Here is a 22,098-nt window from a genome sequence, read left to right as displayed (position 1 = left end):
CAGCACAACTCCACTATATCATTATAGGGAGCGGGACCTTGACAGCTTCAGGCTGAAGGGTCACTCAGGAACACCTACACAATTGTGCAAGGAGGTAGGCTCCGGACCACTAACCAATACCAGTGGGGACGGACTCCTGGATGGGCTCCCCAAAGCGGCAGCGGTACCCAGAGACTTAGTTTACTCCTGTGTCAGAGTCTGCTTATTGGCCGCACAAACAACTTGACCGCCTTTGTGAGTACACTGTCCTCCCAGGGTCCCTGCCTGCCCACATCACCTCACCTGTACCATCCACCCAGCGTCAGACTGGCTACCGGAGGAACCTCCAGTAATGCCAGGCCTGGATTCGGGTATCTGCATTGCACTCCGGAGCGCTCACCTCAGCTCCGATGTGCAGCCTAGACTGTACCGCGAGCGCCGAGTGATTGATTCCCTGGCGATTGCGGTTCAGTTCATGACAGCTGCAGACAGGCCGGGGTGATCTCCGGTGGTCTCCGGAATTCAGGTTAGAGCACCGGAGATCACCCCGGCCTGTCTGCAGCTGTCATGAACTGAACCGCAATCGCTGGGGAATTAATCACTTGGCGCTCGCGGTACAGTCTAGGCTGCACATCGGAGCTGAGGTGAGCGCTCCGGAGTGCAATGCAGATACCCGAATCTAGGCCTGGCATTACTGGAGATTCCTCCGGTAGCCAGTCCGACGCTGCATTCACCATCCCTCCAGAGCCCCGGGGTCTTCCCTACCCGTGGAGGGATCACCATCTGGCTGCCCCGCTCCATCAGCCCCGAGTACTCCCATCGGCAGCGGCGAACCACGGGTGGCATCACAAACTGTCCCTTGTAAATAACTTCCCCCCTTTTTATTTGAGTGGCCGCTGAGCCCCGGGTCCGGGTACCCTCGAGCCACAGCAAAAACCCCGATCTGAGCAGTCCGACTGCTGCAGGGGCGGCACATAAACGCTTGTTTGGTGGACATCTCGCTCTCCTGAACCACCATATTTATGCACACTTGGCAGAATGGTCATGTGCTCTGAATGGGTAGTAGGGGGTAAAGACTGCTTTACACGAGTCGATATATTGTGCGATGCATCGTTGGGGTCACGGATTTTGTGACGCACTTCCGTCATTCGTAACGACATCTCCTCATGTGACAGCTCCTTGCGAGTCCAACCGATGCTTAATCGTTTGAAATTCAGCCATCGTGTACTCCTCGTTTAATTCCATAAAATCGGTCAGTTTAGTCTTAATGAACGACACATTGCAAAGTGTGACACCGTGTAATCGGCCATCCTCGTAGTTATTTGTGACGTCATTAAACGTTCAGGGCGTATTTGTGGTTTTAAATAATCACGCCTAATCTAATCGGATTGGTTGTAGCAGATGCGTTTTGATTGGTTATTACTGTTCTAAAATACGGAGCTGTAGTCATGATGTGTGAACATTCAGCCTTGGCGTCATGCACAGTGTTTTATAGTGCATTACTCCTAATTTTTCTTACGTTTGTTTGTTCGCTGGATTTTCCGCCCTCACTCCTTGTTATCCCTTTTTTGTGGTAAGTTGTTATATGCCAATCTTTCCTTTTTGGATCAAAATCGACATTAACCAGACCACAAACAACAAACAAGATTGATGCTAAGGACACACGAGGCAACAAAGACAGACGCAGAAGAGAAACTATATATATGGGATGTAACCAATCAACCACATTAGCAGAACTGGATTGAGCAGGTCAGAATAATTCAGGGCGTGCAACAATCCAGACAACGTCACGGAGGGCTGTATAGTTTGCCTAATTACGCCCATACAAAAGACAGATTGACCAAAGGAAAACATGTGTGAAGCCTTTTGGACGTCCGCCATGGCCAATCAATATATCGATGAGCGCTTTGTGGTCGTTTGACAACACTCAACGTGTGACACATGGACAACTACCTATCAGCGATACAAACAAAAAAAAAAAAAAAGACTTTGCAAAATAAATCGCACGATGGATCGACTCGTGTAAAGCAGCCTTTAGTCTGCCAGATACTCCTGGAGGTGACACATTCCAGCTGTGAACAAAAAGGGCCAAGCTTTGGTTAAGGGACAATAGGGAGGCCCACATGCATATACAATACTCAGGAGCGCTGGCTCAGATTATTCTAATTTAGATATCCAGGCTTAAGGTACTGTCACACTAAGCGACGCTCCAGCGATCCCACCAGCAACCTGACCTGGCAGGGATCGCTGGAGCATCGCTACATGGGTTGCTGGTGAGCTGTCACACAGGCAGATCTCACCAGCAACCAGTGACCAGCCCCCAGCCAGCAATGACGCGTGGAAGCGATGCTGCGCTTGGTAATTAAGGTAAATATCGGGTAACCAACCCGATATTTACCTTGGTTACCAGCGCACACCGCTTAGCGCTGGCTCCCTGCACTCCTATTTAGAGTACACATCTGGTTAATTACCCGATGTGTAGTCTGGCTATGTGTGCAGAGAGCAGGAGCCAGCATTGACAGCGTGAGAGCGGCAGACGCTGGTAACGAAGGTAAATATCGGGTAACCAAGGAAAGGGCTTCTTGGTTACCCAATATTTACATTGGTTACCAGCGTCCGCAGAAGCCGGCTCCTGCTCACTGCACATTTAGTTGTTGCTCTGTCGCTGTCACACACAGCGATGTGTGCTTCACAGCGGGAGAACAACAACTAAAAAATGGTCCAGGACATTCAGCAACAACCAGCGACCTCACAGCAGGGGCCAGGTTGCTGCTGGATGTCACACACAGCAACATCGCTAGCAAGTTGTGCCTCAGCAGTGATGTTGCTAGCGATGTTGCTTAGTGTGACGGTACCTTTAGAGCCCACTTACACAAGGTGATGATTTCCTAAATGATTGTTCCTACAAACATTCAAGCTTAATCACTGCCTGTGTAAACATGTTCAGCGATCATGACAGAACGCATGTTTGCCAATAACATCATTAGTTGTCGGCAACATATGCCCTTTCTTGAACAGATAATAATGTAAAGGGTTTTGAATGAATGTAAGAAGACTTCACTATTATTGTAGAATGTAAGGGCGCATTTACACTCCCTGATCATGGGGAAAAAGAATTCCTAGAAATGCTCATTCTTGATAATTGTACAATGTAAAAAGGCTGACAGTATCCTTAAAGGCGTTGTCCAGTATTTTAATGTTGTTAGTGTTTTCTTATGATCTTTGAGGATGCAACGCCTGACACCCTCGCTGATCAGCTGTTCCTTGTGCCAGCCGATTGTGCTTAGTTGTGGAATGGGACAGCATAGCTACTGCATAGTGGCCTTTCGGGATGAATGTGCAGAACCCAACTGCAACTGATCCCATCCACAAGAGCTGATTGAAAGAAGTGCCAGGTCAGGTGTCGTACCACTATCTATCTGTTATTGATGACCTATCCAAATAAAGGCTATATTATAAAAGTACCAGACAACGCCTTTAAAAATCATCAATCTCGGCAGAACATTATCCTATATAAACAGAACATGTGCTGTCAAGAACAATGGCATCTATTACTGATCGTTGTGACATGACAGACCTGTATACACAGGCTATTAAACAACCATCGATTGGCAAACATAGCTAATTGGCTGTTGTTTTTGGCAGCAGGTCCTTTAACCTGCTACTTTGTCACTAAGCATTCGTTACTGGGAGTTAAACTGCCTGTGTGAATGGGCCTTAAATGTCTGAAAAATTACCTATTACCTTTAGTATGTGCGTCAACTGCCTGTGTGAAAGGGCCTTTAAAATTACCTATTAGCTTTAGAATGTGCGTCCTCCCCTAATATCTAGCATTATTCAATCAACACTGCTGCAGCATTAGACTCATGCCAGACAAAAGTGACAATTAAAATTAATTTACACTCTCACTGTTTTTTAAGCGATGCAAATTATCCGTAGGACCAATTTCTCATATAAGCAAAGATAAAAATCAATATAATATTAACTAATATTATGTCCAACAAAAAGGGGTGTGGACTAGGTGGGGTACATAGTATTCTGCCAACACACACATCTCAGGACAGATTAATGGAGTTTTAATTGTGACTGTGAGGCACGTAAAAGCTTATGAAATTACACTGATTACATCAAGAGAAAAAAATCTAGGTCTGTCTACGGGAACAAAGCAATAGTCTATCCAACAAACTCAGTCTTGTTTCATCTTGTCCACACAATCAGTGTAACCTTATAAAATGGCATACATATATAGCGTAAGCACCAATGAAAGGATTAGGGTGCAATCACACGTCATTAGTCATTAATATGAGATCAGTGGTGGTCTGACACTCCACAAACCCACCGCTTAGCTAAAATATACTCTGGTGATTGGTAAAATATACTGTAAGGTTAGTAGCCAGGCACTGCACCTTATTTCATATTCAAGTTCAATAGACTGCAAATTCTCTTGCACAAACATAATTTAGGAAAATACCGTATATTGCTGGTCACCCACAGCCGCCACCTGTGGGCAAATCGCTGCCCGTGTCGCACAAAGTCGTGAAACCCCCGTCACACAGACTTACCTGCTGAGGGACCTCGCTGTGGGCAGCGAACATCCTCTTCCTGAAGGGGGAAGGACGTTCGGCGTCACAGCGATGTCAAACAGCTGCCGGCCAATAGAAGCGGAGGGGCGGAGATGAGCGGGACATAAACATCCCGCCCACCTCCTTCCTTCCACATAGCTGCGAGGAGCCGCGGGACGCAGTTAAGCTGTGTTCATCGTTCCCGGGGTGTCACACGGAGCAATGTGTGCTGCCCCAGGTACGATGAACAACCGGCGCCATTTTAATTAAACATTTTTTTAAAACTGAGCAACGAGTACACGACTCATGATTTGTGAGCGATACTGGGTCGCTCAGAGGTGTCACACGAGACGACGTCGTGAACGATGCCGGATGTGCGTCACGAAAACCGCGACCCCGACGATGCATCGCACAATAGCTCGTTTCGTGTAAAGCCCGCATAAGATTAAATATCTTACGGTTCCATCAACATGGATGATATCTGTAGATATCTTACGCCGACTGTGCTTTTTCTTTACACTGTGTAAACTAACCTGTGGTTTATGTTTGATATATGCCAAACATCAATTTGCTGGTACTCTGAATCTTATGTCCAGATTTTCCCATATAATTGTAATAGAGGCATAAAGGTTAAAAAAAACATGTAATCGGCACATGACTTTTTTTTAGTTAAGTGGTGGAAAAAAATCTGAAATTTGTAAATAGCAATCATTTTAAAAATTGTGTCACCATTTTCAGTGACCCGTAATGTTTTCGTTTTTTCAGGGTATTGGGCCATGTAAGGGCTTATGTTTTGCACCCTGAGCTGATGTTTTTACTGATATCATTATGAGGTAGATGCGATGTTTAGATCACCTCTTATTGTATTTTATTGCAACATTGTACAACCAAATAAACATAATTCTGGAATTTTGATTTTTTTTCCCCCATTACGCCGTTTACCGATAGCATTAATTTATTTTAAATTTTGATAGATCAGCCATTTCTAAATGGAATAGCAAATATGTGTATTTTTATTATTGTTTTCTTTATAATAAGGCAAAAGGGGGGTGATTAACTGTTGCACTTTTTTGCTTTTTACTGTAGTCACTAGTCCCTGTAGGGGACTTGAAGTTGTGATTGTCTGGTGCGCTGCTATGTATAGATAAAATCATGAAGAACATAATGAACTCGACTACTGCAACCTCCTGCTCTCTGGCCTACCTTCCAACACTCTTGCACCCCTCCAATCTATCCTAAACTCTGCAGCCCGCTTAATCCACCTCTCCCCTCGCTACTCCCCAGCCTTGTCACTCTGCCAATCCCTTCACTGGCTTCCCATCGCCCAACGACTCCAGTTCAAAACATTAACCATGACATACAAAGCCATGCACAACCTGTCTCCTCCCTACATCTGTGACCTAGTCTCCCGGTACCTACCTGCACGCAACCTTAGATCCTCACAAGATCTCCTTCTCTGCTCCTCTCTTATCTCCTCCTCCCACAATCGTGTACAAGATTTCTCCCGTGCATCCCCCATACTCTGGAACGCTCTACCTCAGCATATCAGACTCTCCCTTACCGTGGAAAGCTTCAAGAGGAACCTCAAGACCCACCTCTTCCAACAAGCCTACAACCTACAATAGCCCTCAGTCCAGTAGACCACTGCACAACCAGCTCTGTCCTCACCTATTGTATCATCGCCCATTCCCTGTAGACTGTGAGCCCTCGCGGGCAGGGTCCTCTCTCCTCCTATACCAGTCTGTCTTGTACTGTTAATGATTGTTGTACGTATACCCTCTTTCACTTGTAAAGCGCCATGGAATAAATGGCGCTATAATAATAAATAATAATAATAATAATAATATAATGAAGGCAAGGGGGTCATAAGCAAACCCCCACTGTCAGGACAACCTGTAGACACACTGCGATCATGCCGCCACGTGTTAAATGCAATCTTAAATTCAATCTTTGACAGCGGGATTTAACTGGTTAACAGTCTGATCAACTTACGGCTGTTAGAGGCACAAAGTGGCTGATCAAATCTGCCATCATGTGTGCTCGACACGCTGGCCTACAATAAAGGCAGTGACGTGACTTTTCATATACATGTACACCAAAGTTCTTGATGGGGATAAAGAAGTACTTCCATGAAGATTAATTTTTACTATTTCTGTCTATGTGTGAATTTGGTATAGTTTGAGTATAATAATATATTCATCAACTGCTGCTCTCTATGGTATTCAGTGCTGATCTGTTCCTCTTCTCAGACTCCGGCCCCTCTTCTTCAGACTCCTGTTCACACTGCACTTTGCGTGACCCGGAAGTGGCTTTCACACTGAGTCTATGGAAGGTTAGAACAAAGCTCCATAGGCTTACATTATAGGCTCTTGTCCACTTGCGATTTTCATGTGCGAGTGCGATCCGATAAAAAAATCAGATCGCACTCGCACCAGTGTTAAGCTATGAGGCATTGTCCACTAGCTTCATTTTATACAACACGTCTCGTGCTCTCGATGAAATCGCAGCATGCTGCAATTTGCACCGAGTCTCAGCTCTCGCACCCCAATGCAAGCCTATGGTAGTGAGAAAAAAAACAGAATACGGGTGGCATACGCATGTCATACAGATGGCATACGCATGTCACATGAATCCTTGATGTTAACAATCTACACACTTGCATATAGCGTCAGATTGGCTAGCGGAGGAATCTCCAGTAATACCAGTCCTGGCCACGGTTACATGCATTGCACTCCAGAGCTCTCACCTGAGCTCCAAAGTTCAGCCTAGACTGAACAGCGAGCGCCAAGTGATTGATTCCCCGGCGATTGCAGTTAAATTCATGACAGCTGCAGACAGACCGGGCTGAACTCTGGAGCTCAGATGACACCTCCAGAGTTCAGTGTAGGTAACTGCAGCCAAGCCTGGTATTACTGGAGATTCCTCCGGTAGCCAGTCTGACGCTGCTTGCATAGCACTCACATAGCACTCGCATGACGCTCGCATGTCATACGGATGCTATGTGAGAAAAAAAAAACACACTATACGCAGACCATACGCAGATTATACACAGGACACTCGACTCACTTTTCTGGCCGAGTATCACAGGGACTATTTACTCACAAGTGGACAAGAGCCCTATAAAAGAGTTCATAGAGTGAGGCATATAGTCTGAAGAGCAGTGATGTCAGAACGGTGCTGAATACCAGAGAAGGCGGCGGTAGGTGAGTATATTAACACACTACACTACATACATGTGTCACCCAGGGCTATGGGGTACTCGGTCCCGGGCCGTATATGTACGGGGATGCTGTGTCAAGGTTGTGTAATGGACGTTGCCTGGTTTCGTGACCCTGGGGACACTTTTTAAAAGGGATTATATACAGGGGAATTGAAAGAGTTTGTATCGTGACGCCACTTGCGGGTTGCGGTTATGGTGATGGAACCGCCGCTGCACAGTCTGTTACCACTGGGGCTGATGGTGATGGCAGCCTGACTGGTAGGCCCTCCGCAAGTAGGGCCGGGCCCCAGTGAGTGAATGGTGGGATTCGTCACAGAAAGAAGGGAGACCACACGATGGGGATGCAGTGCAACTTCTATTTTTACTCAAGGTGGTGTGGAGCTGTAGCACTGAGGACGGCTGGTTCAGACTCCTGGTCCCTTTTGTCCCAGTGCCGGTGTGGTGACCTGGTAATCTCTTTCCCCGGCACCTCTCACTGTTTGGTGGGACCCCGTAACTTGGAGCGTTTGTGGGTCCCTTGCTGTCTGTTGGCAGTCTCTCATCCGTACGGCAGGAAGTGCGAACCCTGTAGGGTCGGTGTTCCATTCCGGCCCTTGCCTCAATCTTTACTGCTGTTGACCCCGGATTCTTGGGTAAGTGAGGTCCGTGAAGGTCCCCTCACTGTGCAGGTATTTGTCAGGTTGCCTGAAGCTGTCACCTAACCTAGGGCCCTGTGCCCTGTTGGTGCTCTGGTTCCAGAGGTACCTGGCTGTACCTTCCCTGGCAACCACTCTCCTGTGCCACCTAGGTCATTGCTACACGACCCCGTCTGGAGACACGTCCGCCCCCTTCAACTGTCACTACCGGACTTCCCTCCCATTCTTGAAAAAAAACAAAGAGAAAATTGCATGAAAAATACCCTGACTATAAATAAATAAATTGCAAGTGCTTAATAACAGGGTACTTAGTGCAATTTATTTATTTATAGTCAGGGTATTTTTCATGCAATTTTCTCTTTGGTTTTTTTCTAGTCTTAAGGCTGCAATTCACATGCTTAATGTTGCATGTTTACTGAACATTGTTTCAGCTCAGGTTTTTGTGTTTTTTGTATGTTATCTTGCTTTTTTGCAAGTTGGGGGCGCAGCCCTCCTAATACTGAGACTGAACAACTAATTGCGTCTCACTTCACTGTGTATTTAATCTGGGACACAGCTGACCACTTGCCACCATTCATATTGGAGTTTGACATGACACAAGTCAGGTATTGATAATGTTTTTAACTTCAGTAGGTTAGGGACTGTCTCAGATGGGTACACCTTGGCGAGGTGAGACAGCTTTTTACCTTTTTGCAAAAATGTATACACTAAGTACCCTGTTATTAAGCACTTGCAATTTATTTATTTATAGTCAGGGTATTTTTCATGCAATTTTCTCTTTGGTTTTTTTCTAGTCTTAAGGCTGCAATTCACATGCTTAATGTTGCATGTTTACTGAACATTGTTTCAGCTCAGGTTTTTGTGTTTTTTCCCTCCCATTCTTGTCTGACTGTCTGTTTGTCCCCTCCCACTGGGCTGTCCGCTAATGGACTGGACTGGCTCCACCACTGGGTGGCCATCCATTGGGTCCCGGACTTGTCAGTCACCCCTAATTAAGAGTGGGAAACTGGGGTTATTTATGTGTTTAGGTGGTACAGGCACTGGTCTTCCAGGTCCCTGGGGGTAGGCCCTGCATCTTTGTCAGGATGCAGTACCTAGAGAGAGGCGCACTGAGAGGTTCAGGTGCGCTACATACACATATACACAGATTTAGAAAGAAAAAAATCTTCATGGGAGGGCGTCTTCAGCCTCCATATATATAGCATACCAGTTTATTATTAATTACAAAAACCCTAAAAAAAAATAACATATTAGAAACCATATAGCAGATAGTGCTTATCAGATTAGAGGTCTGCATTAATAGTACATTGCTAGAGAAATGGGAAAAAAAAATTAGACCTTTTATACCCAAGGATTACATCTTTAATATGGGCACTGACACTTTTTATCAATAGTAAATTATGTCTCTTGGCCCCACTACTAAGTGTTTTTTACATAAATCTTTAACACATGTGACAAGGAACACCTTCATGGAAATCACACATGTGCTGTATCAATCTAAAGAAAGCATTCCCAGTCTGGAACATGATACCTAAAGCAACAATACATTGGTCGTATGGATTTACTCCAAAAAAAATGGTTACAACTACATATGGCTACATATACCACAAACTGTGTACTGCATATAGAAAGTCATTTATATAAAACAGTTATATGAAACAGCGCTTGTTCGAAAACTTGGTAAGGGAAGGCAAGTGTCTGAACCAAGAGTGTGCTGTCAGTCAGACATGGGAGGCAGGCCGGGAATAAGGAGGGAAGGCAGGTGTCTGAACCAAGAGTGTGCTGTCAGTCAGACATGGGAGGCAGGCCGGGAATAAGGAGGGAAGGCAGGTGTCTGAATCAAGAGTTTGCTGTCAGTCAGACATAGAAAACAGGTTGAAAAAAAGAAAAGTCCACAGCACCTTGGTTAAAAAACTTAAGTGCCTGTGCAACAGCACAATCAGCACCTCAGGAGCGCACGTCCATGATCAAGGGATCACTTGAAATAACATACCAATAACAAGGATGACAGCGCTCCTCCGGGTGAAAAAACATGCAATTCTTTATTCCATCAGTTGTATAACAGCAACGTTTCGACCTGGTGGTCTTTGTCAAGCAACAAAGACCACCATTTCGAAACGTTGCTGTCATACAACTGATGCAATAAAGAATTGCATGTTTTTTCACTCGGAGGAGTGCTGTCATCCTTGTTATAGGAAACAGGTTGGGAATAAGAAGGGAAGGCAGGTGTCTAAACCAAAAGTGTGCTGTCAGTCAGACATAGTAGGCAGGCCGTGAATAGGAAGGAAAGGCAGGTGTCTGAACCAAAAGTGTACTGTCAGTCAGACACAGGAGGCAGGCCGGGAATAGGGAGGGAAGGGGCGGGTGTCTGAACAAAGAGTGTGCTGTTAGTCAGACATAGGATGCAGACTGGGAATAGGAAGGGGAGGCAGGTGCCTGAACCAAGAGTGTGCTGTCAGTCAGACATAGGAGGCAGTCCAGGAATAGGGAGGGAAGGCAGATGTCTGCAACAAGAGTGTGATGTCAGTCAGACATAGGAGGCAGGCCAAGAATAGGTAGGGAAGGCAGGTGTCTAAACCAAGAGTGTGCTGTCAGTCAGACATAGGAGGCAGGCCGGGAATAGGGAGGGATTGGGGCAGGTGCCTGAACCAAGAGTGTCCTGTTAGTCTGACATAGCAGGCAGGCCAGGAATTGGGAGGGAAGGCAGGTGTCTGAACCAAGAGTATGCTGTCAGTCAGACATAGGAGGCAGGCCAGTGTCTGAACCAAGAATATGCTGTCAGTCAGACGTAGGAGGCAGGCCAGGAATAAGGAGGGAAGGCAGATGTCTGAACCAAGAGTATGCTGTCAGTCAGACATAGGAGGCAGGCTGAGAAAAGGGAGGGAAGGCAGGTGTCTGAACCAAGAGTGTACTGTTACTCAGACATAGGAGGTATTCCGGGATTAGGGAGGGCTGACAGGAGAGCTGTAAGTGTGCAATGTCTCAGCTCAATGAACTTGGTGCTCATTATAATTTTAATGTTGGATTTCTCAGAAATGACTAAATGGATTCCTATAGTCAAGGTAAAGATTTGCTCAGCATGAACATAAATGTCATTATTTTGAGGTACAAAATCCCCATGGCAGGTTACCTTTAAATAAGTTCCCAGCTCTCAGTGAAAAGTTCACGAAAAGCATGGAAAGCATAAACAAGAAAATGTAAAAAAAATTGGACTAAATAAGGTCTTCTGTTCATGTTGTTCATAAAATCAGATTTTTTTTTACCATTTCTTGGCATGAGTTAGCAGAAAATATTATTTGAAGAAATGTTATGGAATGTATTTTGTTTTGTGCTCATGCTCTGATTTAATTCTCTTTTGACTAAAAAAAAAAGGTGTTTATAAAGATCTCAGGAACATGATATGCTGGGACTTTTTTTCTATCATATGGATCTACTACATGTATACTGACTTTAGAATACTTGTATACTCCAGAGCAGAGTTCCCCAACTCCAGTCTTCAAGGCCCACCAACAGTGCATGTTTTCAGGATTTCCTTAGTATGGCCCAGGTCATCGTTTAATCACCTGCACAGGGGATGAGTCCAACTCATGGGCAATACTAAGGAAATCCTGAAAACAAGCACTGTTGGTGGGCCTTCAAGACTGGAGTTGGAGAACACTGCTCTAGATCCTGGGAGGATAGACAAACGATAGATAGATAGATAGATAGATAGATAGATAGATAGATAGATAGATAGATAGATAGACAGACAGACAGACAGACATCGGACAGAAGAACATAAAATTTACCATCAACCTCTATATGGCTAATATATCAAATAAAATGCACTATAGACGAAAAAAAAAAGATTTACCTCCTCATGTACCTCTTGCACAACCATGATTTCCTTTTTTTTCGCCGACTTGGTGTCTAATTCTTCTCTACGTCCTCATGTGAAGATGATGCAGCATGCTCTGGATGATTCTTGCTTTTTCCTGGTATTTGTGAATTCTCCTGTCACCCTCAGGGAAACAGCCCAGCCCATTATTACAAAGCACAATAAGATCAGTACTGAGCTCATCAATATTTGGGAGCGGCACAGATTAGTATGGGTGTTAAGATTTGAAGGTATATGCAGCTGGCACTTATGTGTAAGACATTTCCCGTCTGTCTAGAATAAGCAATATTACAAAACTTGGGTACACTATTTGCAGACTGAGAACTGAGGTTTGACGGTAGATCAGCACTTTGGTATTAATACAAATTCACACACTAACTACCCTAACTAAATATTGTACATGTGGAGTTTATCTAAAAACAGTTGCACTTTGATGTCTTCTTAAAACAGCCACATTTCAGTTTTTTTACACTTTTGTTGCCTTCCCTTCGCTCAAGAACTATAATGTGTTTAGCCTTTTCTGCAGGCTCAGCAGTATGAGGGTCTCATTTTTGTGGGATGACTTTAAATAACACCATTATCCATACATAATGCAGCCCCCAGGCACAGCATTTGTTAATAGTTTGCCTAAGTCTTAATGGGGTTGTCCAGTCTCAATCCACAAGTCTACTGTCGCTCTATGTAACTGCAAACTTCTGAATCCTCACATGGCACTACTGTGGACTGTGAGGATTCACCGGTGTCAGAGCCAGGAACGAGGGTCACGTGGCAGCGAGTATGCCATTTATACTTATATATATACATGACATGTGGGTATTACACACATGTGTCACTTTATGGCTAATCCCCCCTGTGCCAGTGCATAGCTCGTGTGCACTTAATTGTATATATGGGGTGATGCATTTTAGCTACGTGCACAGGTAGGCTTGGATAATCCACATTTGCACCATGTGTTGTCTTACTCTCTGGGGCCCTGTTGAATTAAGAATGAAATATGATATATTAAACATCATGCATTATATTTTTGTGCTTGTATTTTATTATTTTCTTATGCTGGGCTGTTTGATCCTATCATCATCTCCCCCCCCCCTTTTTTCCTTCCCTCCATTCCTCACATAAACATATGCAGTTGTCCCAAATTGCAGCTGGAGCCTTGTTATCTTTTGGCTCTAATCACTGCCATTACTTATATGACTATACCGCCGTTTGTGCAGGCTGTTCTGAACTCTAACATTGTCTCTGCAATGCTTTACTATTTTGAGCCCTTCGCCCCCCCGTATTTGCTCCGGCGCATGCGCATGTGTCTATGACATTTGGATGTTACTATGACTTCCAATTCCGGTCTAGATGCACTGCGCTTGCGTGCGCGCCTGCGCCTTCACACATATGGTCCGGACCGCGCGCCAGCGATAACACAGCTGATCGTGAGTAACCCTCACTTGTCTTCCTATATATGAACCTGCGCCGCAGTGCACTTTACTTTCCCTGACGAAGCCGCAGCGGCGGCGATACGCGTGGGGTGATCTTTGTACCCCGGGTGTGTGCCCCTGCCACATTGTGGATACGCTCTTTATTGGACTCTGCAGTGTATTCTTTTTTCCACATCTCTTTGCTGCCCCATTGGGCATGCACAGGTTTTTCTACAACCGATTCCCCTTGCTTTATTCAGGTGAGCCTTCCTCCCTCACTTGGGAATTGGCCATATTCCTGGATTGCCAGGGACCTAGTGGATGTTGTGTCCTTTTTTCCAGCAGGGCTATGATGGCCCTAGGATTACATAGTGACCTACACTGCGTGTTCTGGGGTACTACGGCTTTCTTTGGTCTCATATAGAGCTATCTAATTTGTTTGGTACCTGGTTATTGACCTCCAGTTGTTCATTATTGCCGTTGTTTATGTACTCATTGTATGCGATATCCCTGGACTGTTTGTCTCCTGCAGGTGGTACACCAGGCTGCAATTCATTCTCCCCTTGTGGCGGGGCTATATTACTGCAAATGTTGAATTTTTATAATTATCATAAACTTGTGGGTACAGGATCTTGTCTACATTACATGTTTTAACTGGTTTTAAATTGTATCAGTGCACTGCTAATAAAGGTTTGTTTTCATATTGTACTATGGGTTGTGCGTTATATGCAATGTCTTTTCTCCTTTTTTAACCCTTTACGTGCTCCATTGCATTATCAGCACCCCTTTGTTTTGTTTATCTGGCTATTGTGGTGCATTCTCCTCCCCTTGCTGCTATATGCAAACTCCCATCCGGAATCCAACTAGAGGGGCTCAGCCTCGCTCAATACCCTTGCATTGAATTGCGCCCTTCTAGTCGGGGAACCTTATATTACAGTTTATTGTACCTGTTATGTCTGTACAATTTCCGATTAATTTACCTACAAATTATGATTACATGACAAAATTGTTCTCAATCAAAAACTAGATCAAAGCAATATAATAATATTGAAAATGCACAAAAGTGGCCAAAACCACTGAGCTAAAGTTAAGTAAAGAATAATGGTCGTAGTCAATAATGCAACTATTATTTTTTTTTCTGTTTAACAATGATATTAATTGGGTTTAGCAAATTACAAAACACAATTTACAAATGTACGGTAGTTATCCTGAAACTTAAGTGGGAAAGTCAGAAGGAAAGAAATAGAGGGAAGTGACAATATCAATTATTATTGGGTGCAAATTACAGTTGGTTATCCAGATGTGGAGAAGGAAGAAGGGGAAAGAAATGGGAAAGGCAGGAAAGGGGAAAGGAGGCATACCTACCAAAAGGCTCAAATGACCAATAAAGATTATAAAGAGAACAATTGTAATTAGCTTGAGTTATTATAAGAAACATAATAGAATATCAACTACTTAAAGGGAACCTGTCAGGTCGTTTATGCCCTCCAACCCAGCAGCATTCTGCATGTGTGACGCCCTGACCTATCAGGTCGTCACATGGTATTGTGCAATCTGCCCTTCTGCACAGTATCCACTCCTCCTTGCTTACGGATCCTGGTCCTTTGGTGTTGTTAACAGCTTAGCCAGTCAAAATCCTAGGAACACTTTGCACCGAACCCACCAGACACACCATTGGGGGGCCTGAAGGGAATAGGGCCGCCCACATGGGGGGGTTGGTTGGGAAAAGTGAGAAAGTGACAGAGAAGTGAAACAGGAGTGAAAGGAGTAGGAGGTGGAAGGTGACTCTCTGGGAGGGAGAGGTCACAGATCCGGAGCAGGGCTGGTGAAATTTACTAGGTGGCAGACGTTGGTCTGGGCCTGGTAGGAGCTCGAACCCCGGTCGCAGGGGATCGTGTCAAGGGGCACGGACTGCCAAGGAGGGCAGCCGGCGGCCTTGAGCCATCACCGGGCAGGGGCCAAAGTACGACAGGGTAAGTGGACCCTAGGCTGGGGCGTAGCTTCATGCGTCCCGGTAATTTACCAGACGGGGGTGAAGACTTCAAGATTCATCCCCAACCCGCTCACCTGCTCCAAAATCGGGGTACTAACGCATCGATGGGATAGGACTTTCCCAAATTACAGTCCAAAGAAATCCTACCCGTGAACCCTGAGAGCAAGCTCACTCCGTTAGCCATACAGGTGAGCGGGATCCGAAAAGTTTCAAGCTTGAGGGTGCAACTAGTGAGAAGGTGCCACAGAAAAGGCCACAAGCTAACAGCAACACCAAGGGCACAGATCCACACATGCTCCCTCCATGCTGCAGCGGTGCTCAGGATTCTGGTTTACAAGCTGTCGGAGTTGTTATTCTTGGACTGAGTGAGTACGCTGAAAAGCCCTTTTTCTTTACCCAACGGCACCCCAGTCACCAACACCCAACGGGCCTCGGGGCACAAACCCCCTACCCTCGGAAGGGTTAAACATCCTGCTGCTACACCATCACCACTGGGCTCCCCAACAGCAGTGGTGGTCTCCTACATTACCATGCACCATGGGTGGCGTCACAAACTTACACATCCCCTGTACATACCTATCCCCCTCTCTTTTGAATTCGAGTGTCCGCGCGAACCCCCGGGTCCGGAGAGCCCACGAGCCACCGCGGCTCCGGATCCGAGTGGCTCGGCCACTGGCACGGGGGCAGCACACCTCGAAAAACCTGGCATCATGAACAAGATATGAGCAGGACCCACTTACCTGGGTGATGTGCGCCTTGAAAACCGAAAAATGCGAGTCAAGAGTCCTTTTCCTGCCAGTTCCGCCATTGTCCTCTTTTTTTTCGCGCCAAAATGCTGTCTTCCCCGAGAAAGCGCGCAAAGCCTAAGACCTGCCCTTCGTCTTGTGTGTAAGGCCGGAACTGGAAGTTCCCAGAGGGCCACAGCACACGAGAGAGTGCTGTGAAAAGACTGAGGAGGCGTGCCAGAATATGTTACTAGCAGAAGTGGAGCAGGGACGCCAGGACTCTGTGAAAACGTTCCTGGAAGACGCAGTGACAAGATGGCGAAGCAAGACTTCGTCACGAGAACGTGCTGTCCCTGGGACCGTGACATGGATAGAGGAGGAAACAGAGCAGCTGTACAGGAGAATCCGGACGCAGTTCCTGTTCATGCTAAATCACTGGAGAGTAGAGATCAGGAGCCTTTCGGTGTTGGTGCGAGCCCGTGAGACTGAAATCCCACATAAAGAGAGGGTAAGTGGTTACTCAGTCCCTATTAATAGCGCAAATCCAGCCACAGCGCCTGAGGGATCTGGACCATCCCGGCTCGCGGTGAGCGCTCCACCATCAACTACCCCGTCCTCGGCGGACGCCGACCTGCCCACACTAACTCCGGCAGCGGAATCTTCAGTGCATCTACAAGAAGCTCCAGCTGCAGAGATCCAGACCACAACCCTCATTCCAGTCACGGCAGCGGTGACCCAGACACGGGCCAGACCAAACCTGGCCGCATCACCGGGCCCGTCTTCAGAGGCGACCCTGCAACCCCGGCTGCGGAGCAGTCAGTCCATCAGTTTGCACCTGTGGGAGCGGAACCAAGATGTCCACCCATTCCGCTATCGCGCGGCATCCCGACGGCTGTTGGTGCCACCAGAGTCCAAATAAAGCCAGAGCAAGATAGGGAGCTGAAGCCGGACACTGATGCCCCCTACTGGGAACGACAACAGTACCAACTGTAGACGGAGATTGCAACCCGAGACCGGTGACGACGAGAGCTTGCCGCCCGTGATCGGGGAGAGAAAGAGCAGATAAGGAGAGCTGCTTCTCGAGTTAAAGGGCCATGGTGCCGTGGCCTTGTGGAGGGGTTTGACCCAGAGCAAGGATGGGGGTTTATCCGCGAATCGGGCTCACAGCGGGGGTGTATGTGTCCTGACGAGATGTGGCGCAGCACCATCCTTGGGGCCACCCGGAGCGTAATCTTCAGCCGGAAGAAATGGTTACCTATATCCGACATTGCGGGAAGTGGGGCTGGTATGCCCTGGAGGTAACTAAACATGTGTTGTTTGAGAAAGTGTATGTGTCGGCGTCAGTAGCACGTAGTCACAAGGAAGCATGGCTGCAGGACCCAACAGTCTATTACTAGAAAAATGTTACAGTACCAGTAGTTGCGATGCCATAGAATTGTTAGGTATCGGTGCTTTCGTTTGTTATTTTTCATAGTTTGTTATTTTCCATATAGAAAATGTTAGTAAAAAAAAGTGCCTAATCAACCAGTTTTAATGAAAAGAGTGAAAGTTACCAGATTTGCAAGCAAATTGTTGAAAAGTGTACAACCGGTACATGGACTTCGTTTAAGTTTTTATACATAAGTAAAAAACGGACCATGGTCACAGGACTGGCGCGACCAACAGAAACTTGTGTTTTGTATAATAGTTGCACCTCTTGTGCCAACCAGAGTCGTCTGAGGACAACACCCGGGACCTTCACCTGGTCACGGACCCGCGGATAGGTTTCCAGGAGGTCAGGTTGTTTGGGTGACGGGTTATTGGGATCCAGGACATTGGGACTGGACTGTCGCAGGAAGGGGCTGCAACAGAGTAGGTTGAGCCTCCGTTACCATAGAAAATGGTAGCATCCCACCATTGGGCGACGAACTGTTACTAATTCTAGTAACGTTTAACCTTCGTCCGGCTGAATAGGTACAATTGTAACTATTCCCTTTTTAAATTGCAATAATTTTTTTTTTAGAAAAGCCGTACAGGGCTGAAATTTCGTGACATCTCAGCAGTTTTGGTCCAGAACATATTGGCCAAATTTCAATAAAATATCTCCACCCCCTTCCGAGATAAGGGGTCAAGAAATTTGTGGCAAAATTATGCAGCCTGACAAAGGTTAAGTGAAGTGCCTCCCCTGTGAGGGATGGAACCCATTAATAAAAAGTGTGTTAACATTTTATATTTCTCTTTTGCAGTTAAATAAAAAAAATCTCTGGTGTCCTGCAGCTCGTGGACGAGCTACGTTTAACCAAGGGAGAATGTGACGCTCTGGCCTATCAGGTCGTCACAGGGTATTGTGCAATCTGCCCTTCTGCACAGTATCCACTCCTCCTTGTTTACGGATCCTGGTTCTTTGGTGTTGCTAACAGCTTAGCCAGTCAAAATCCTAGGAACACTTTGCATCGAACCCACCAGACACACCATTGGGGGGCCTGAAGGGAATAGGGCCGCCTACATGGGGGGTTGGTTGTGAAAAGTGAGAAAGTGACAGAGAAGTGAAACAGGAGTGAAAGGAGTAGGAAGGTGACTCTCTGGGAGGGAGAGGTTACCGGTCCAGAGCAGGGCTCCTCAAGTTTACTAGGTGGCAGATGTTGGTCTGGGCCTGGTAGGAGCTGGAGCCCCGGTCGCAGGGGATCGCGTCAAGGGGCACGGACTGCCGAGGAGGGCAGCCGGCAGCCTTGAGCCATCACTGGGCAGGGGCCAAGGCATGATGGAGTACGTGGACCCTAGACTGGGAAGTAGCTTCACGTGTCCCGGTAATTTACCCAACGAGGGTGAAGACTTCAAGATTCATCCCCAACCCACTCCAAAATTGGGGTACTAGCGCACTGCTGTGATAGGACTTTCCCAAATTACAGTCCAAAGAAATCCTACACGTGAACCCTGAGAGCAAGCACACTCCATTAGCCATACAGGTGAGCGGGACGCGAAAAGTTTCAAGCTTGAGGGTCCAACTAGTGAAAAGGTGCCACAGTAAAAGCCACAGGCTAACAGCAACACCAAGGGCACGGATCCACATATGTTCCCTCCATGCTGCAGCGGTGCTCAGAATTCTGGTTTACAAGCTGTCGGAGTTGTTATTCTTGGACTGAGTGAGTACGCTGAAAAGCCCTTTTCCTCTACCCAACGGCACCCCAGTCACCAACACCCAATGGGCCCCGGGGCACAAACCCCCTACCCACGCAGGGGTTAAACATCCTGCTGCTACACCATTGTCACTGGGCTCCCCAACAGCAGCGGTGGTCTCCTACATTACCACACACCGTGGGTGGCGTCACGAACTTACACATCCCCTGTACATACCTATCCCCCTCTCTTTTGATTTCGAGTGCCCGCGCGAACCCCCGGGTCCGGAGACCCTTCAAGCAACCGCGGCTCCAGATCCGAGCGGCTTGGCCACTGGCACGGGGGAGGTACACATGCTCATCTGTATGCCAAAATTCACTTCCTAACCAACCCTGTAAAATGCTAATCACTAATGTGAATGTTTAAAAAAAAAAAAAAGATTTTTAAACCTTGATTAATTACAGGGGTGTTAGTTCCCCAGACTAGTCGGCCCTTTTTCCATGTTATCTTTGAACCTGGGTGTATAAATAGGTTTCTAAGTCATTTTTTTTAAAACACTCCTATTATTGAATAGCGTTATACAGGACTGGTCTGGCAATAAATCTGTCCATACATGTATCAATGCTGCTGGGTTGGGGGGCATAAAGGGAACCACCTGTCAGGTCCTCTAAGGAATAAAATTAGCAAATAAACAATTGGAGAGACAGTAAATTTAAGTTAAAGAAGTCACACATTTCTTATTTTAAAGATATAGATATTTGAGACTTCCAAACTACCAGGAACTAACATTGAGGCTCCTGTTGTGAATACGTTTTCCAGTTTGGGGCTCCCTCTTGTGGTCAGTGCTTGGTGTGTAGTTGATGTGTGGAATGAAAGCGACACACCTGCAGAGGACTGGCAATCAGGGTGAGATTGGGCTATTTAACTTAGTAGCTTTCTCTTGTTACTTGCTGGTGGTCAATTGCTCCTGTATGTTAAGAACATTCTGTAACCAGAGCTGCTTACTACTAGAACTACTCTCAGATAAGTGGTCTTTGTACCTCTGCTGTTTGTTTTCCACTTTCTTGTTGCTTTTTCTGCTTTGATACTAATGCATGATTCCTATTTTGTCTGTGTGGAGTTTGTGGTGGAATGGAATCATTCCCTGCTGGGAGTGTCTGCTTACTTAGCTCCATGAGTCTGAAAGGTATTGTGTTTGTCATGCTTGGTATTAATTCAGTCCCTCATCTGTATTAGTGTTTTTGGATCCCAGTAACATCTGAGTGCTGTTATAGTGGGGAAGAGGTTGTGTGACCTCAGGATTTTTTCCATATCAGCAGTGCTGGTATATATTAGGGCTGCAGACAGTTGCTCTTTCCTATCCTTTCCTATAAAGATAGTTTGGGCCTCACCTTTGCTGAGTCTGTCTTTTCTGGCTCTTATTGTATTTTTCTATATCACTGTAGCCTTTACATGTGGGGGGCGATCTATCTATTTTTGTGGACTACTCCGAAGCAGATTAGCTTTCTTATATTTCTATCTGTGAGGTTATTTAGTTCTCAAGCTTTGTCGAGGCGTCCAGGTCATCGTAGGCACGCCCCATGGCTACTGTTAGTTGTGTGTCAGGATTAGGTCTGCAGTCCGTTAAGTTTCCAACCACTCTGTTACCTTTTTGGGATTCCGCATTTTTTGATCATCCTCGGTTCCTGAATCATAACAGGCTCCACTGTGGCTTTAAATAGTGAAGCGATGTTTAGGACAGCTATAGATTTAGTGAGTAATAAAATAGGCAATGTTGCCTTAATGGATATAAAGAAACTTCTTAAAGGGAACCTGTCACCATTTTTTTCAGTATTGAACCAAAAGTCTTAACTTCTGCAGCTCCTGGGCTGTATTTTATGAAGGTGTACCTTGTTCCCTGACTTCCCTTGCAGAGCCCAGAAATAACTTTTTAAAATCTGACTGCCACGTATGTAAATGACCTGTTTTGGTCGGATGGGCGTGCTTTTTTCAACCCTGTCCCCCCTCCTTCCACTGTTTGCTGTCCTCCTTTGATGATTGATGTGTCTAACACCTCCATCATCATCCACGTAGCTGGAGAAAATCGCGTGCCTGTGCAGTCATTCCCGGCTCACGCAGGCGCAATTCACTCTGCCCCATTGCGGGCAGAGCCAGAAACATAGGTGCGCTTGCGCAAACCCGCGAGCTCTCTCACAATCTCGCATCTGCACAGAGAACTCACGGGATCGTGCAAGTGCACCTATTTTTTCGACTCTGCCTGCGTAAAATGGCTGTAAAATGGTTGTAAAGACTAGGGGCTGCAAAAGGAAGAAAAATGGTCATAGTAAGGGCTAGGGGCTGCAAAAGAAAGAAAACTGAGGGCAATTACCCTATAAACATGTGGATATGGAATAAAAAAAATGTAGACTCCAGCCCATGTTTGATAACCAGTGCAGGTAAAATAGACTGCTATGGGCTGAAACCCTAATCTGTCTGCTTTACCTTGGCTGGTTATCACAAATAGAGGGGATCCTTTAAATAAATATTTTAAAGATGGTGTGGGCTTCGCCCTATTTTTAATAACGAGCTAAAAATGTAGCAGCCCTCAGCCGCCCCCAAAGTG

General features: G+C 46.1%; 1 protein-coding gene across 1 annotated transcript in view; it reads right to left on the bottom strand.

The window, feature by feature from the left end:
- LOC142244015 (thioredoxin-like) overlaps positions 1-12,372 on the bottom strand; it is a 41,103-nt gene extending 28,731 nt beyond the window's left edge. The window contains exon 1 of the mRNA XM_075316201.1: positions 12,250-12,372. Within this exon, the coding sequence (XP_075172316.1) occupies positions 12,250-12,276 (27 nt within the window). The 5' untranslated portion in view covers positions 12,277-12,372. The remainder of the gene's footprint in view (positions 1-12,249) is intronic.
- Positions 12,373-22,098: the final 9,726 nt, after the last annotated feature.

This window comes from Anomaloglossus baeobatrachus, chromosome 1 (genome assembly GCF_048569485.1).
Source record: "Anomaloglossus baeobatrachus isolate aAnoBae1 chromosome 1, aAnoBae1.hap1, whole genome shotgun sequence".
NCBI lineage: Eukaryota > Metazoa > Chordata > Amphibia > Anura > Aromobatidae > Anomaloglossus > Anomaloglossus baeobatrachus.
The sequence above is the reverse complement of the archived record's forward strand: the minus strand, read 5'-3'. Positions and strand labels throughout refer to the sequence as shown.